The sequence below is a fragment of the Protopterus annectens genome, chromosome 4.part0 (assembly GCF_019279795.1).
Source record: "Protopterus annectens isolate FY-2018-M chromosome 4.part0, PAN1.0, whole genome shotgun sequence".
Lineage (NCBI taxonomy): Eukaryota > Metazoa > Chordata > Ceratodontiformes > Protopteridae > Protopterus > Protopterus annectens.
The window spans coordinates 127,665,521-127,683,564 of NC_056733.1; the positions used below are offsets into that span (position 1 = coordinate 127,665,521).

Genomic DNA, 18,044 nt, shown 5'->3' on the forward strand with positions numbered 1-18,044 from the left:
GAACACCATTATATTGGGCGACTTCAACTACCCAAACACTGACTGGAAGCACTACTCAAGCCCCAGCACCTTAGCCCAAAGATTCCTGGAAATTATAAACTCAAATGCTATGGAACAACTAGTCACCACTCCCACAAGAGGGGACAACATACTAGACCTGATCATTACCAACATGGGGACTCTATGCTCCACACCAGAAGTATATCCCTCATTGGTAAGATCAGACCATAAATTAATTTCACTGGATGTCCACATCCCAACCCCACCCCCAGCCCAGAAAACCACGGTGAAAAACTTCTCAAAAGCGAACTTCTCACTTCTCAAAACCGAAGTGGAATCCTTCAAGGCCCCAGGGCCAGTGGAAACTACAGCCCAAACTGCAGAATCCTATATAAATGCATTCTACAGACATCTCCAGGAATGCATGGATCATGCTATCCCAAACAAAACCAAGACCCAATCATCCAAAGGCAGGCGTCCAGTCTGGTGGACCCCTGCCATAAATAAACTGTACAACAGAAGGAGGAAGCTACTACATGATAGAGCAAAATCCCTAATAGGGAAGGCATCTCTGTTCAGTACTAGCAAAAAATTACTATCCCTCATAAAATCCCCCAAGGCCAGCTTCGAGAGAAAAATTGCACAGGACACCAAAGACAATCATAAGGCTTTTTACAGTTATGTTAGAAACCTGGGATGCAACTCCCAGACTTGTTCTGAGTTGATTCTAAACGACAAAAAATACACTGAACCCACAGACATCGCCAATATCCTGGCAGACAGGTTCAGTGCAAACTTCTCCACCCCCCCCCCAAAAGAGCAAGTATCTATCCCAGCAGAGGGCTGCCTCCCAAACATCTCAGATGCTCAGGTGAAGGCTGCCCTCTCCAAAGCAAAAAACACTGCTTCCATGGGACCAGATGGCATCCCAGGTTGCATTCTACATGAACTACAAGAGGAACTAATCCCTCAAATAAAACGGCTATACAATCTCAGCCTCACTACAGGATGTGTGCCCACAGAATGGCGTACAGCAACAGTGGTCCCACTCCACAAAGGTGGAGCCTCTACGGACCCTGGAAACTATCGCCCCATAAGCCTGACTAGCTTAGTCTGCAAGGCTATGGAGAGGATCATCATGGAGCTCATAAACAAAGACATTGGGGACCTACAGACACTAGATCCTACCCAGTTCGGCTTTGTCAAGGGCAGGTCCTGCCTTTTGAACCTGGTTGACTTCTTCGAAACAGTCACCAAAGCCATAGATGAAGGGAAGGTAGTCCACACAGCCTGTCTGGACCTTGCAAAGGCATTTGACACAATACCCCACTCGGGCATCATAGATAAGCTATCCAGCTTAAATATAAACCCCTATGTCACAAGATGGGTCGCAAACTGGCTCAAAGACAGAGCCCACAGAGTGAGAGTTGCTGGAGCCATGTCAGACTCGAAACCGGTCACAAGTGGAGTCCCACAGGGTTCTGTCCTGGGACCACTCTTGTTCGGTATATACTTTTCCGAGATACAGGCAAACGTGGGAGGACTATGGCTCACCAAGTTCGCAGACGACTGCAAACTGGGTGCCATAATCAACTCTCCAGCTGACACAAACATCCTTCAAAAAGGTCTCACAGAGACAGATAACTGGTGCCAGCACCATGGTTTAAAGCTAAATGCCAAAAAATGTATAGTCATACCCTTTGGCAAAAACAATGTGCCCACAAATTACCACATAGGCGGAAACCCATTAAGTACAGAGAAAGTTATTAGGGACCTGGGGACCCACGTTGATAGCAATCTCTCCATTGAAAACCACATTGCCAAAGTGGTTAGAAAGACCTTCTACATAGCCCACCTCATCACGAAGGGTTTCACATCTAGATCAAGAGAGGTAATCGTGCCCCTTTATTCATCCCTCATCAGGCCCATCATTGAATACAATGCCCCTTTTGGGATGTACCTTACCCGACACCTGCAGCAATTTGAAAGACCCCAAAAGTATCTCACCAAGAGGATCAAGGGTCTCAAACAGATGCCATATACTGCTCGGTTAAAAAAACTTCAGCTCTACTCAGTTGCATACCGCCTACTTCGAGGCGATCTATGCCTGACATACAAAGCTATGTCAAATCCAGAATTAATGGACATGCTCCACCTCAGTAAATCTAAATCCCTTAGAGCCACACGCTCGAGGGACTTGAACCTCAGCACAGAAATAAATAGAACTTGCTGGAGGGACAGGTTCATAACCCAGAGGCTCCCTTCGCTCTGGAATAGAATTCCAGTTCATGTGAGGCAGAGCACCTCACTGAATCTCTTCAAGAAGAATCTCGATAAGTGGATGGGGGATCGTAGGTTTGTCCCAGGGATTACTCCCGTGTCACTATTAGACAGAGGCACAGTAAACTAAACTTTAAAAAGGGCACAGTATACTCAAATCAAGGGGTGGCGTAAGTCATACAGAATCGGGCTAGGCTTATAATTGCACCAGGGCAGATAGCCTAGTATGAACCTATGAACAAAGAAGGTAAAAGTTGGCCCCGCCCTGATTGTTTATGTACCATAGGACAGTGGTATTGTCGGTAACAATCTTTAGAGGACCTGGCAAGAAAAGAGGGTGAAAAGTTTGCAAGGCCAGAATCAAAACTCTTATCTCCCAAATATTGATTTGCTTCCTCTGTTGAGCAGGGGACCAAAGACATTGAACCTTGGTGGAAGCAAAGGTTGCTCTCCAACCTGAATCTCAGGCATCTGTGAAGAGTTGCTGAGAAGGATGAGGCATGAGAAGAGGAAGGCCTGAATTCTGATATAGTTGCTGGATCCACCAAAGAAGCTCTGCTTTCAGGTGAGGGAGAAGAGGGACCAGGACATCCAGAGGATGGGCATGCTGAGACCAAGTTGTCTTCAGAAACCACTGAAACATCCTCATGTGCAGCTTTGCAAAATTGAGCATGGGAATCATGGAAGCCATGAGCAATCCTGGAAATTCCCTGGCTGAGATGGATGGAAGAGGCAGAAGGGTCTTCATGTAGCCTGTAAGAGAGAGAACCTTGTCTGAGGGGAGGAAAACCATCATCAGGTCTGTCCTGAACCTGCATCCTAGAAAAATGAGGTCCTGAGTAGGGGTAAGAGTGGATGTTTTTAAATTTACAGTGAATCCCAACTTCTGAAGAAAGGGAATGGCTAATGTGAGGTTTAACCTTAGATGATCCAAGCTGTTGGCCAGAAAAAGAAGGTCAACTAGACAGGGATAGACCTGGATCTGTTGAATCCTCAGGAAGGCAAATGGCTGGAGCCAAGCACTTGGTGAAGACCCTTGGAGCAGTGGAAAAACCAAAAGGTAAGGCAGAGAACTGAGTGTGTAAAGAACCCACCAAGAAACGTAAAACGTCCTTTCCTGTACTAAACTTGAATTAGGATGTGTAGGTAAGCGTCCTTAATATACAGAGAAGCCAAGAAGGAGTTTAAGGAACCAGAGGAAAAAGAGTTTGCAGAGAAAGCATCCGAAAAGAAGGCACTTTCAGGAAGGTGTTTAAATGGGAGAGATCTAGGATAGGCCTCCAAGGACCCTCCTTTTTTGGGACAAGAAACATCCAAGAGTAAAATCTCTTCCGTTTTTGTTCAGGACCAACAACCTGGATTGTACCTTGGTGGAGGAGTTGAGCTAGCAACTGAAGAATTTATTTATTTATTTAACATTTGTTTACCAGGATAATCTGACTGGAGAGCTTGTGTCCGTTTTCAGCAGAGGCCCGGGGAGAAAAGCTCCGTACAGTAATTAAAAATTACAGCAATAATAAAAACATCAAGAGTAGCAGTCAAAAGTAAAAATAGTTACTTAAGTTAAACAGTAATAACATTTAAAAAGCAACAATTGAAAAGTTACAGTTGCAGATGCAAATAAGTTTGCAATGAAGACTGGCATTAGAAGTGCCATCATAAGAGAAAGTAGAACATTGATTGGGGTCAAAGTAATATTGGCCGTAAAAGCAGCTTAAGGAAATAGTAGCTGAAAAGCTATTTAAGGGGTTATCGGAGGGGCAGTGCAATTACATAACCACTTGTTAAGGAAGTATGTCTTGAGTTGTTTCTTGAAAGTTGTAGTACTGTTTTGAAGTCCTATGTCGGGGGAAGGGTGTTCCAGACTTTATTAACTTCGTTGCAGAAAACAGAATCCCCAGAGCTATTTTTCAAGGAACTTTTTCTACCAGGGCTTTGTTGGTAGAGCGTAGCTGTCTATTACAGAAGTTTAGTAATCCAGCTAGGAGATGAAGAAAGAGATGAAGTTGGCTAGAAGGGGGTCGAGGGATTCCTAGGAATGGTGGTAGAGTCTTCCAAGTCATAAAGTAACTTTTATTTCCATAATATAAAGGACCCAGGAGTCCTGAGTGATCTCCATCCAGGCTGAAAGGGAGGGAGCGGCGAAGAGACAGAGATATGACTTGGAAAAATGGCTTGGTTGTCACAGAGAGCCAAGTCTGGCCTGAAAAGGCTGCTAAGAAGGAGTTACAGGAGCAGCTGATTTTGATGGAGGAGCTCTCCTAGAAGATTTCTTAGACTTAGAACCTGCAGAAGCAGAAGAGGAGGTCTTTTGACAAAGGAAGTCTTGGCAGGGTAATTCCTGTGGAATTTTGGGACTGGGGAAACAAGCAAGTGTTTTAAATCTTGGAGCTCTTTTACTTTTTCCTGCAAAGATTTAAAAAGTTCTGCAGCAGCTGAACCAAAAAGGGCAGAGTTATCTAAAGGAGCATCAAGCAGTTTGGCCTTTATGTCATTGGGGTAATGACTTGAGCCTTAACCATAAATGTCATCTAAGAACAGATGCAGAGGCCACAGCCCTGGTAGAAACCTCCACTGCATCATAGCTGCACCTAATGGAATGCCTGAGAAGATGCAGACAACAGATTGAGAACCTGAGACTTAACCTCTGAGTCATGTAATTTGGACAAAGCCTGAGTTGCCTGAGAAAGCAAAGCCAGGAAGTACCTAGACATGTGTGTCTTGTAATTAATAGCACTAATAGCTAAGGTGGATGGAGTATATATCTTTTTATCTAGCCTTTCCAAAATCCTGCTCTCCTTATCAGAGGGAAGCAGCTTAGCAGAAGAAGACAAATGAGAAGATTTGTCAGTAGCAGTAGAGACCGCAGCTGGGTCAGCAGAGGGGCATTTATAAAGAAACATGCAGTCATCTGGGACCTTAAAAAATCTTTCAGGTCTCTTGGGAGCAAGGGCTTGGGAATCAGGGTTTTTAGAAGTGGAAGCAAAAGTATCCAAGAAAGCAGGAAGAACAGGCGGAACTGCAGAGGGTCCAAGGACTTCCATTTGAAGAAGCTCATAGTAACGTTTTTGTGCTTCTGAAATTTGGGAGGAATCCCATTTAAAAATTCCCTCATCTTATTAATAGTTTCCCTAAAAGAAAGCTCTTCTATAGGGGAATCTCCCCCATCGTACCCCTGCTCAGGTGAAGCATATTCCAAAGGGGAAGGAATCTGGGTGGAGTATGCCAGGGAGTCTTCATCCAAAGGGGAATTTTCAGAGACAGATTCAATTACCTGCACCTCAGAAGCCTGCCCAGAGGAAAAAACTTTCAGACCCAGAAGCCAGCACTGGAGAAGAGGTGAACACTGGAATAGGGAGGGAAGAAGAAGAAGCTGTAGGCCTCAGAGCCATCAGAGCTTTAATAAGACCCTGTGAAAATGCATCCCAATCTGACTGTGGAGTGGAAGGAACAGGCTTCTCCACTTGAGGAGAGAGGTCGAACATAGGCCTAATGTCTGATAGATCCCTAGGTGGGGGTTGGCAGGTGTGGTCCCAGAGTCCTCCATTAGAATGAGCCATGGTTACTCCAAGTCACCTGAACTGAACACCTGCATGGCCTCGGATGTGTTAGGATCCACATTCTTGATGGTTTCCCCCAGAGATACCCACCAAAGAAGCGGACTCGACTTCCAGCCATACCACCGGGTCTTCACCAACCTCAAGGGGAATGTCGGAGGAGGTAGGTGGCGCAGAAGAAGATTCAGGTCTTAAGCTTGCTTACCTTCCTCTTCAAATTCAGCTCTGTCAAAAGACCCCTAGAACCCTTCATCATGTCCCTAGCCAGACATTTGAGTCTCTGATTTTCTAAATAAAGGTTTAAGGCTGAAAGATGGCTTCACAAAGTCTTAGGTAAGAAGGCCTGGCAAATAGAACAGGAACAGTGATTGTGACTAGGCCCCAAACAAAACAGACAAAGCTTGTGACTATCCATGTGAAATTGTTCGATCTCGCTGTTTGTTCTTACACACGGGTTTGAGTCGGCCACATCACCAGCTCAGCATCTTCGAGAAAGCTCGAGGCACAGTTCTATCCCATGATCCTCCTGAGCTAACCCTCAGATCTAGTTTGCCGCTAGCAGCAAATTGCATCGTGAGGGCTCGGGCCAGTATTTTTTCATCTTTTTTGAAGATTGTAGTTGTCAAAAATAGTTTAAAATAGTTAGAAAGTAGTTTAAAAGTAGTTATTAGTGTAATAGCTTATTACAGAGTGTGTTTTTTCTATAGTTAAAGTAGTTTATAGTAGTTTAGTAAATTCTTACCTTAGTTAAGGCCTTGTTAAAATTCTATCAGGACTGACAGTAAGCTTTAAAATTGTTAATTTCTACTTTAAAAATTTTCTTCTCTTTTTATATATATTAGAGATAAGAATTATTCTTACTTTTACAAGTGTTTGTAGTGTGTTATTATATTTACACACACATATATATATATATATATATATATATATATATATATATATATATATAAATAAGTGTGTTGTTAGAATTTTGTATATTTAGGTTAGATACTATGTCTGAAAAAGCCAAGTCAGGCTTTAAAAGGTGTCAGTGTGGACAAAAGATGTCCATTACTGATAACCATTCTTCCTGCGTCTACTGCCTTGGCCCTCTCCACTTGCAGGAAGACTGTTCCATCTGTTATTCCTTCAGTGGGAGGGTCATGCTAGAAAGGCGCAGGAAGTTGGTGGACAGAGGGTTATTAAAACACAAATTTCATGAGGCCCTTGACAAGGCTGAACAAGTGTCCAAGTCTTCGAAGGGGTCCAAGTCTTCAAGAGTATCGGAGCCTAAGTCCTCGGCTCCGAGCACCTCTTTTCAGATTCGGACACTGGCTCCAAAGACCTCGGGGTCGGGCGTCGAATGCTTATCTCTGATTGAGACTCAGGTATTGGAGCCGGTATCAGAGGTACCACCTTCTTAAATCCTTCGCTCGGTGACGGCTTCGGCCCCTTCGACCCATTCTTCGAGGCCACTTTCCGACTCCGACATGGACCGAGTGGTACAGAAGCTAATGGAGAACTCGGCTCTGTCCAAATTAATCGAAGTTTCGTCCCAATTGGTTTAGAAACTCGAGGCTCTTCTCGCCCCCGAGACAAATCCTCCTCCGAGACCTGTCGAGTCGTCGGAGCCAGAAATTGAAGAGCCGATGATTGTAGAACCCTTGGTGCCGAAGCCTCCAATAGCGCTATCGGCACCGTTGGCCTCGACACCTTCGGAACCAGCCCGGGGGGTCTTGGAGCCGACGATCTTTCCTAGGTTCCGGGGCGGAGAGTCGAACCGAACTATCGGTTCCGACTCTCCCCCTCGGGGCCTTGGCTCAGATCAGCTCAGATCCGTCCTCAGGGTCGGAGCCCATGGTCCCGGTTCCGGGGAAACTACCGGCTTCTTCGGAACCGATGGGATCCTCGAGCCGGGGCAGCGGTGCCTTCGACATCATGAGGAAGGTCTTGTCTGAACAGACACATACGTCGTCGGCATCTTCTTCTCCTCCCCCAAAGGGTCCTCGTTCTGCTTCTGTACCTTCGGCTCCTACAAAGCGTCGAGACCCAATGCCTCAGCCAGCCCCAGAGGGCACCCCTGATTCCTCGGATGCCTCCCCAGAAGCCCCCTCTGAGGATGTACCAAGGAAAAGATTGTGCAAGAGGAGGCACATTGATTCCCCACAGGAATCTCTGAACTCTGATACCGATTTGGATGAAGCAGAAGGGTCCCCATGGTCCCCCTCTGAAGATGTCTCCTTTGCTGACATCTTGGAAATCTTGAAACAGAGGGGAGACTGGCAGACCCTTACCCCTTCTGTAGACGAATCGGTATTGCTGAAGGCATTTGGGGCTCAACCTTCTACCTCCTGGGTGACCCCTCCCTTTGACGAACTCATGGACCTGATAGTGCGAAGGGCGTGGGAGACACCTGATACAGTGGAACCGGTCCCCTGCAGACCCAACAAGTATATCACGGCCCCTCAAGATAAAAGCTATCTAACTAAAGGAGTGCCAGTGGATACTATGGTGGTGGCGGCAGCCACTAAAAAGGAAATGTCTGAATCATCTTCCTCTGTCCATCCTCCTAATAAGGATTCTAGGACGATGGACAGATATGGGAAGCGCGTCTTTAGTTCCAAGACGTTTTCCATGCGATCGCTGAACTACCTTACACACTTCACGCGTCTACAGAGAGATCTCCTCAAGGAACTGGGAGATACTCTCCAGGGCAATACAGATGCTGCTGTCTCCGAGAAAGTGACAGCACACCTTAACACCCTCAACTCCATAGTTAACTCGTTCGTGAGGCTCATTTCATATGCAGCCGAAGGTTCAAGTAGGGCGGCAGCCTCAGCAATTGCTCTGAGGAGACAATCCTGGCTGCGCCTATGCTCCTTTGCAGAAGCCTTCAAGTCTTCCTTTGCTAACACCCCTTTTGATGGTGCCTCACTGTTTGGTCCCAAAGTAAAGGAGACTCTCACTAGGTGCGAGCAAGAAGGGAAAACCCTGTCTGCTGTAGGGGTCCATTTTTCCGCCCCATCTAGACCATACCCCAAAGGGCAAAGAGGCAGAAAAATGTGGTTCCGAAAGACTCAGGGATCCTTTCAGCCCACACAGAGTGATGCCCCCTCCAGAGGCAGAGGAGGGGGTTGAAATGGAAGATGCCGTCCAGGCAGCAGAGGGGGTCCGCAGAATCAGGGCGACAGAGATACGTTCTCTGGGAGGCCCTTTCAGCACTCCTGAGTGCATGCCCGGCTTTCCTACTCTGGAGGCAGTCGGGGGTCGTTTGGCTTTATACCCAGTGGCCTGGCTAAATCTTACATCAGATTCCTGGGTAAAAAGCATAGTTACCAGAGGCTACACTATTCCATTTATAAAAATTCCATCTGCCCCCAAAAAGCTCCCAGATGTTCCACCCAGTCTGCGAGACCAGGCAGCCGTAGAAATAAAAAGGCTGCTCGAAAACAGAGTCATCCAACCAGTCCCGGCGGACCAGAAAGGATCCGGAACTTACTCAAGATTATTTTTAGTTCCAAAGAAAACAGGGGACTGGAGGCCAATTTTGGACCTCAGCAGACTCAACACTTTCGTGAAAAAGGAAAAGTTCCGGATGGTCACGCTACAGTCGATCCTTCCTTTCCTACAGGACGGCGACTGGATGTGCTGTATAGATCTCAAAGACGCGTACTACCATATCAAAATGGCCAGAGTGTCCAGAGATCACCTGCGCTTCCGGCTGGGAGCCAGTCACTTCCAGTTTCGTGCTCTGCCCTTTGGCCTCACCTCAGCCCCCAGGGTGTTCACCAAATGCATGGCAGTAGTAGAGTCTCACCTGAGACAAATGGGATTCCGAGTGTTTCCTTACCTAGACGACTGGCTCCTGTCCGCCACCACCGAGTATCGTCTTGTGCAAGCCAGGGATTACACCATCAACCTTTGCTCCTCTCTGGGCATAACAGTCAATTTTGGAAAATCTGTCTTATCGCCCTCACAGAGTATCTCATTTCTAGGGGCAGAGTTAGACACTTCCCTGGCTCGAATCAATCTCCCCCCACTAAGAGTATCAGCCCTCAGAAATCAAATTTCTATCCTTCTTCAGAGCAAGAGAGTCCCTGCTCAACAAGTCTTGAGAGTACTAGGAATGATGGCAACCGCTCTTATTGTAGTTCCCCTAGGCAGGATGCACATGAGGATCCTTCAATGGATGCTATTCATTCAATAGTCGTACCTACAACTTCCACTATCTCACGAGATCTTAATCACGAACTCCTGCAAACGAGATCTCCTGTGGTGGATGCACAGTCAGAACCTAACAGTAGGCCGACCGTTTGTGTTGCCCAGTCCTATAGCTACTGTAACCACGGACGCTTCCCTGATAGGGTGGGGGGGACTTTTTCAGGGCAGAACAGTCCAAGGTCAATGGTCCAACTTGGAGTACAACCTGCACATCAATGTCCTAGAGCTGAGAGCAGTGTTTCTTGTGTTGCAACACTTTCACAAGTTCTTGTCTCTGTGAACAGTGACAGTTCAGACGGACAACATGTCAGTAGTCTGGTACATAAACAAACAAAGAGGAACCAGGTCTTATCCATTGTGCAGAGAGGCCCTCAGGATTTGTCAATGGGCTGTGTCTACCGGATGCTTTCTGATAGCAATGCACATCCCGGGGACATCCAACATCATTGCGGACAGGTTGAGCAGAGCCATACTGTTGCCCCACAAGTGGTCCCTCAAATCTCAAGTCGCGGAAAAGATTTTCCGCAGATAGGGCCAGCCTTGCTGCGACCTATTTGCATCCCCATTGAATGCCAAATGCAGAAGCTACTTTTCCCTACTACCCCCCCCCCCCCGGGGGGTGCCCCCAGGGATGCACTTGTGCATGATTGGCCCCCGGGCCTCCTTTATGCTTTTCCCCCTGTTCCACTAATTCCCAAATTCCTGCAGAAAGCCAAACGTCTGGAAAGGACCATAATTCTGATAGCCCCATTCTGGCCTCGACAAATCTGGTTCCCCTTCCTTCAAATTCATCAGGTGGAGGAACTGTGGATTCTGGACCCAGTGCCAGATCTGTTGACGCACTCGTTGGGAGTTCCTCACACATCTCTCAAGTCCCTCAAACTGACAGCTTGGCTGCTCCGCTTCCCATCTTAGCCAGGTCAGATTTATTGTCCCCTGCAGTACAACACATAATTGTATCTTACCACAAGCCGTCCACAAGGAAGCCATACAACAGCAAATGGAAACGCTTTGCGTACTGGACCTCGCAGCAGGGTATAGATCTGTCAGGGGCTCCAGTACACAAGATATTAGAGTTTCTTTCGACACTTTTTCATGAAGGAGCATCGACTTCCACGATAAGGGTACAACTTGCGGCTATATCTAATTTTCATGTTGGCCAGGGAGATAGTTCCCTCATGTCTCACAGTCTTTGCAAAGCCTTTATGAAAGGTACCTTTCACCTCCGTTCCCCCCTTTCATAGTCCAGTGTCCCCATGGAATCTTAATCTAATGTTATCACAGCTCATGTTGCCCCCATTCGAACCAGCCGCCACAACCCTTCTAAAATTTTTATCGTGGAAGACAGTTTTTCTGGTTGCCTTCACTTCCACCCAGAGAGTTTCAGAGTTGCAAGCATTAACTGTTCGCCCCCCATATATGATTTTCATCCAGATAGGGTAACATTGTGCACCAATCCGTCCTTCCTTCCAAAGATTTGTTCAGTCCAAAATATTAATCAATCGATTGAACTACCCACCTTCTTCAAAAATCACTCCAGTAAGTTGGAATACATGCTGCACAAATTAGACATCCACAGGCAGCTGAGATTTTACTTAGGACGAAGGAATACAGAAAGTCAGACCAACTGTTTGTATCATATGCTGACCAAAGGAAGGGAAAGGCGGTAACAAAAGTTACTTTATCCAAATGGCTCTCAGACTGTATAAATTTCGTATATTCAGAATCAAAGCAACAACTCCCCTTTAAACCCAAGGCTCATTCTACGAGGGCGATTGCTACTTCCTTAGCCCATGCCGCCCGCTTGCCATTAGATACAATTTGTGCGGCGGCAACTTGGGTGAAACCACATACTTTCATCGCTCACTACAAATTAGACAAAAACTCCAGAGACAGGGCGACGTTTGGTTCCACTGTTCTCAAGAATGTTCTCCCATGAGCCACCCAGGATAAAGGAGCTAGGGACGCTACCCGTGTGTAAGAACAAACGGCGAGATCAAACAATTTCACATAAAGAAGTTATGTTCTTACCATAACGTTCCATGTGAATTGTTCATCTCGCCTTTGTTCTTACATTCCCCCCCTCCATACCCCATCCTGCGTTCTCGAATAACGGGTAAGACTGCATTTGGGTTCTGTCTTCTCTAGATATTGTTATTCTTGAACTTCCTAGTGTACATCAGGGATGGCATCTTTTATCTTCTATTGATGACAAAGTTTCAGACAGTGTGGTTGCATTTTTTCTACGCGCTTAAGGCGCAATAACTACTGGGATTCTTCTGGTGTTAGCAAACTAGATCTGAGGGTTAGCACAGGAGGATCATGGGATAGAACTGTGCCTTCAGCTTTCTCGAAGATGCTGAGCTGGTGATGTGGCCGACTCGGAGCCGAGGATCGGCTCCGAACCCGTGTGTAAGAACAAAGGTGAGATGAACGATTCACATGGAACGTTATGGTAAGAACATAACTTCTTTTTATGTGGAATCTACCTTCCACACCAACACTTCCCAATAGCAAATGGCAGTAGCAAAATTTTAAATACCCAATGGGGTACTTATCTGAAACTGGAAGCAGAGCGAAGGAATCTGACCACAGACTGTATATAATAGACAGCCTTTCTGAAAGGCAGCAAAAAAGTTCTAAGAATGGTATGTGTGGACGTCCATTTCATGGCTGACGTTGTCAGTACCTACTTGTGACATCCCACGTACTGGCAGTGGCTATAAGCTTTTGTATGCAGGCCTGAATTTCGGTCGATGGGCAGAATACAACCCATATGTAAAGAATACTGCAGCATTGAATAGAAGGATATCTAGCTATTCTTTTGTGCCTAAAGTGGTTTCAGATTTTACCTTGAGCAAGATTATTAATCTCCTTGTCTTCTTTCCAAAACCCAAGAATAAGGGAGTAAAGATTCTTCACAGTCTGTATGTCCACAGGCACCTCAGATACTACCTAGATGAAACTAAAACCTTCAGGAAAGCTAACCAGCTGTTTTTCTCCAATGCATGTCAGAGTAAAGGACAACCTTTAAAAAGCAGACTGTCTCCAGATGGTTATCTCATCATATTACATTTTGTTTTACTCACAATAAGCTACTTCCAGGCAGGGTTAGGGTCCATACCACAGGGGCTTTCACCTTTAGCTTCTTCAGTGGCGTTTTGGAAAGGAGTGAATTCTAGAAGTTTTGTAGAGGCAACAACTTGGTGTCCTGTACATACTTTTACAGAAAACTACAAACTTGATTTCTTTTCCAGGTCCTGAGCAGATATTTCTAGGACCATTTCCAGGGGATCCTGGATTTTCAGTTTACTTTTGCTTCTCCCTTCTTAGTGTCTAAGCTACAGCATTCAAACCAAATAGCTTAGGCTACTGCAACAATGATCTAAACACTGAACATAGAATAGTTGTGTAAGTAAAGTTACCATAACCATACCATAACAGTAACCTTTCATTTGACACCCACATTGCCAAGGTAGTTAGGAAAACCTTCTACATTGCCCACCTGATCATGAAGGGATTCACATCTAGATCAAGGGAGGTCATTGTTCCCCTGTACTCATCACTCATCAGACCAATGATTGAGTACAATGCCCCATTCGGAATGTATCTTACCCGACACCTGCAGCAATTGGAAAGGCCCCAAAAGTTCCTCACCAAAAGGATAAAGGGTCTCAAAAATATGTCTTATGCTGCCCGACTGAAGGAACTCCAGCTCTATTCAGTCGCATACCGTCTGCTCATAGGTGACCTGTGCCTAACGTACAAGGCCATGTCTAACCCGGAATTGATGGACATGCTCCACCTCAAAAAATCTAAATCCATAAGAAATACAAGAGGAAGAGACTTAAACCTTAACACAGTTATAAATAGGACGTGCTGGAGGGACAGATTCATCACCCAGAGACTCCCTATGCTGTGGAACAAAATCCCGGTACATGTGAGGCAGAGCACCTCGCTGGCCCTGTTCAAGAGAAATCTTGATCAATGGATGGGAGATCGCAGGTTTACCCCGGGGATCACCTCAGTGTCACTGCTGGACAGAGGCACGGTAAACTAATGGGCATAGTACCTTTCAAACTTAAGGGGTGGTGAAAGCCACATAACTTTGGGCTAGGCTTACAAATGCCCTAGGGCAGATAGCCTAGTATAAACCTATGAACCTATAAACCTATGAACCTATAACAGTAGATATTGTAATAAATCACTGTTGCAGTTGCTACCCCACCCTTCAGTCCCTTTGTTTTGAATGTTTTCTTTTTTGTATTTCCAGGGTGTAGATGTATAGGCCACTACGTATATAGTTTGCCATTGGGTTTGTTTCCTAATGTTGTCCTTTCAGAGCTGTTGTCTCCCTTCTAGGCAAAAAAACTGACTGTTTTGGTGCTTTAACTTGTCTTTTTATTGGAGCTCCCTCAGGCTCCTGACAAAGCACATGGAAAGTGCCCTTACGCTTTGAAAGCTGGCTAGTCTCTGAGGTAGGACCCAAATAGCTTAGCCTACTGAAACCGTGATCTATTAGAACATTTACTGCTCAGCTAAGTTCACTCATGCAGCTGTGCTTTCTTTAACATGGCTAACCTCAGACTGAGAGAAGGAGAGCAACTCAGTGCATTATGAGATGAAGGAGGTACTTAATCTGGGAAAGTTTGGCTTGCTGAACATCTCGAATGCCTACATCCTTAGTCTTACAAGTTAGCAAGGATAGAATTACCCTTACAGATCTAGAATTATGGTAAGTACATAACTGTTGTTTAGCTGCACAGTGTCCTTTTTAAAGCAAATAATGGTTTTACATAATGGTTAACATGATAGAGAAAAGCTTTCCCTCATAACATTTGTTAGAAAAGAAATGCATAGTCTTAAATTTCTTTCTGCAGGAATGGTCTGCTGTGCCTTTGTTTGAAAGAAAAGATAATAAAAGAGAAGGGTTTTTGGACATTGATGGAAATATCAGTACTATAAACAAATTTTATGCAACAATTAGAGAAGCAGGTGAAAAGATTCTGACCATGCTTAAGGTAACTATTTTGTTTAATGTATAAGATTAATCTGATGAGTTTTTTCATCTCTCCATTTCATCATTTATAATTTCTCTAAAGGAAACAAAGTAAATGAAAAAAAATATTTTTGTGGGTTCTCTTGATCTTTTTCAGGGAGATCTGAGTTTAACAGTAAATCATTGTATTCAGGGTATTCATTTTTATTCTTTATTTGTCACACCTGTTCATTAACATTTATTTTCTTACCCTTAATTCATCAGTAAGATGGAACCATTGAGAGCACAGAATTGTAAACTGTCTTCTCCCATCTACTTCATCAGAATAATTTCAGTTGTTAAACAGAAGAGCCTTGCCCCGTTTGATCTTTGGAAAACTTATTTTCTCCGATAAATGCTTTTGTGTTCTTATGATAATTTAATGATTATTTAAGAATTTATTTTGTACTTAAGTCTATATATGCATTAATGTGGTTTGCTATTTAAGCATTTTATTTTCAGCTGCTGCTGCTACGTTTGTGTGGGTTTTTGGCTGGTGGTCTGTTTTCTTCACACTTCAGATATGCTGTAGAAGTGGCAGTTCTCAAAACTTGGAACATTAGTGTACACGTAGTGTCTGTGCGTAAGTAATGGGACGCTTTTTTGGAGTTTGCAAGACTGGTAGCTTTCCTTACTGCACCCAGTCACCCTACTTTTATGCATTGGGATGAGAGCCTTTTGGCCCAGTCATTCCCTGATGGAGTCAAATGTCAGATTTTAAAGAGTGGGACAGTCTGCAAATCTTGTGGACTGGCCCTGTTCCTACACCCCTAAGCAGCATGTGTGCTGTAGTATAGCTGCTGTCAGGAGGTGCATGAGTCCTGCCATATGTGCATACTCCTTACTAAGCAGCACAGTACTGTATATCATTGCTACATTAGGCTCCTTGCTATAGGTAATACACCTGCATTCATGCAGGTGTAACCAGTGCAGCAAGCCAATCTGCCTCTTTCTCCCAGAGCTTTCAAGCTGACATTGGCCTCTCACTCCCATCCTTCTCTGCCTGGTCTTTTCAGTACTCCTGCCACTAGTCAAACATTGGTCATCTGGGATACAATCAGGACTTTATGTCTCTGTGCCAAAGGGCTGGGTAGTGTATATATATTTTACAGTGCATCTTAATGCTGAGGTAGTTGAAGGAGGTAATATTGTAGATCTTGCGTCTTCTCAGCATTGTATCTTGTAAACATAGTTGCACAGAGGCTACCATTGTTTTGGTGTCAGTTAAAATCAGTATAAAGATGTACAGTTCTCATTATGCCTGCTAGTATTTCATTGCCATTCCAATAGTTAAAAATGCATTATTTGCAGTTTTTCTTCTTGCTACTATAACTAATGTTGCATTTCAAAATGAGTTTGTTAGAATTTTTTTTCTGTTTACTTGGTAAGTTGCTTATCTTTCCCACAGTGAATAATTTATATCAGTACCCACTATGTACAGTAAATGCTACTATGACACAGAGGAGTACTCTTTCCCTGATGTGCCCAACATGTTTTCACAAAAAATGTTATCTAAAATGACAGATCTGATGTTGTCAGCTTTCATTCATTCCTCAACTAATGGGTTCGGATCTGAGCCTCAAATCCGATTTGGCCGTTACACTAGCTTCTGGCCACCAAAAAACTCTTGAGCTCCTTCACTACCCATAATGCACCAACCCCTAACATCTCTTAGATCTTGTTTGCCACTTTCAATATAGATGTGATCACCTTCAGCTCTTGAGTTGTTGAGTGGGGGATAAGTCTGATTTACATATTTACTCCTAAAAACTGTTTAATTGATCTTTAGATATTTACTTTGCTATTACTGATAAACCTTCTTTTCCTTACACCTTAGGGTGCACTTTTTTCCTACCATTGTTGGTAGCCCTAGCCTATCCTTCCTTATCCCCTTACACTTTGTGTATCTTTTTAATACCATAGTTGGTATATTTCTTACTCTTTACAAATATTTGTATCCCTTCAACTTACCATCAGTGATATTTTGCTTTTCTTTTAAAATAAAGTTTAGTTATTTGTTGTTGTTATTGTTGTAGTATTCTCTCCTGTTTCTCAGGATGTCCGAAAAATTCCCTTCTTGATTTAAAAAGTGGGAAAAGTGTGGGCACAAATTGCCCTTTTCTGATGCTCAAAATCTTTGTGTGTACTGCTTGGGCCCAGAACACTTGCAACAAGAATGCAGGTTTAATCCCTGAGGTCTGGCTGACGGGAAAAATAAATTGATTTTGAAAGGCTTAATGCCAGCTTCCTTCTCCATTACTGGGTCTCAATCCTCTAAACACAAAACTAGAGACCCTGCAAAAAGGTCTAAACCGTCTGAAACTTCAGCCTATTCCTCCTCAGAACCCAAAAAGAAAAAACAAAGATTGGATCCAAAATTACAGACTGATCTTCATTGTATCCAATCAAACCAGTATCAGATTTTATACTCTTGGATCCAAAGCCTATACCGAGGACAACTTATTCGCCTCATTTGGATCCAGTCCCATCCAGGGTGCCTTCTTCCTTTCTAGAAAGACCCTCCAAATCTCCATCCCTAGCATCTTCTCATTCCCCAAGGAGTCTCACTGAAGCAAATGTGGAGAGAATGATGAGGAAATACCTAACGATGCAACTTCAGATGGGAGTTCTTATGGCTCCTACCCCTTCGGATCAGGAAGCCTGATCATCTACTACTCCACCCATTACAGCTCCATCTCTGTTCCAGTCTGTTGCTTTAAAGTTCTTGGATCTGAGCCTTCCATGTCCGTCTGGTTCAGATTTGAATAAAGCACATTTTGCAGATCTGAATGTTGCTCTGAATGCACCGACTCCAACATCCTCAGAACCAGATGACTCTCGGAGCTGAAGCATCCCTGTTGGATCTGGGAGATTGGAGTTGACTCCAAGGTTTTCAGAGCCCTCTCTTCCTCTTAGAGCCTTGGCAGTGGACAGCTCGGCTTCAACTTCCACCTTGGGTGGATTGTTTC

At 44.5% G+C, this 18,044-nt stretch overlaps 1 protein-coding gene across 1 annotated transcript in view; it reads left to right on the forward strand.

Moving 5' to 3' along the window:
* Positions 1–18,044, forward strand: part of LOC122800226 (dynein axonemal heavy chain 17-like) — a 17,083,451-nt gene that overhangs the window by 4,762,785 nt on the left and 12,302,622 nt on the right. The window contains exon 17 of the mRNA XM_044069720.1: positions 14,918–15,058. Coding sequence (XP_043925655.1) covers positions 14,918–15,058 — 141 coding nt within the window. The remainder of the gene's footprint in view (positions 1–14,917; positions 15,059–18,044) is intronic.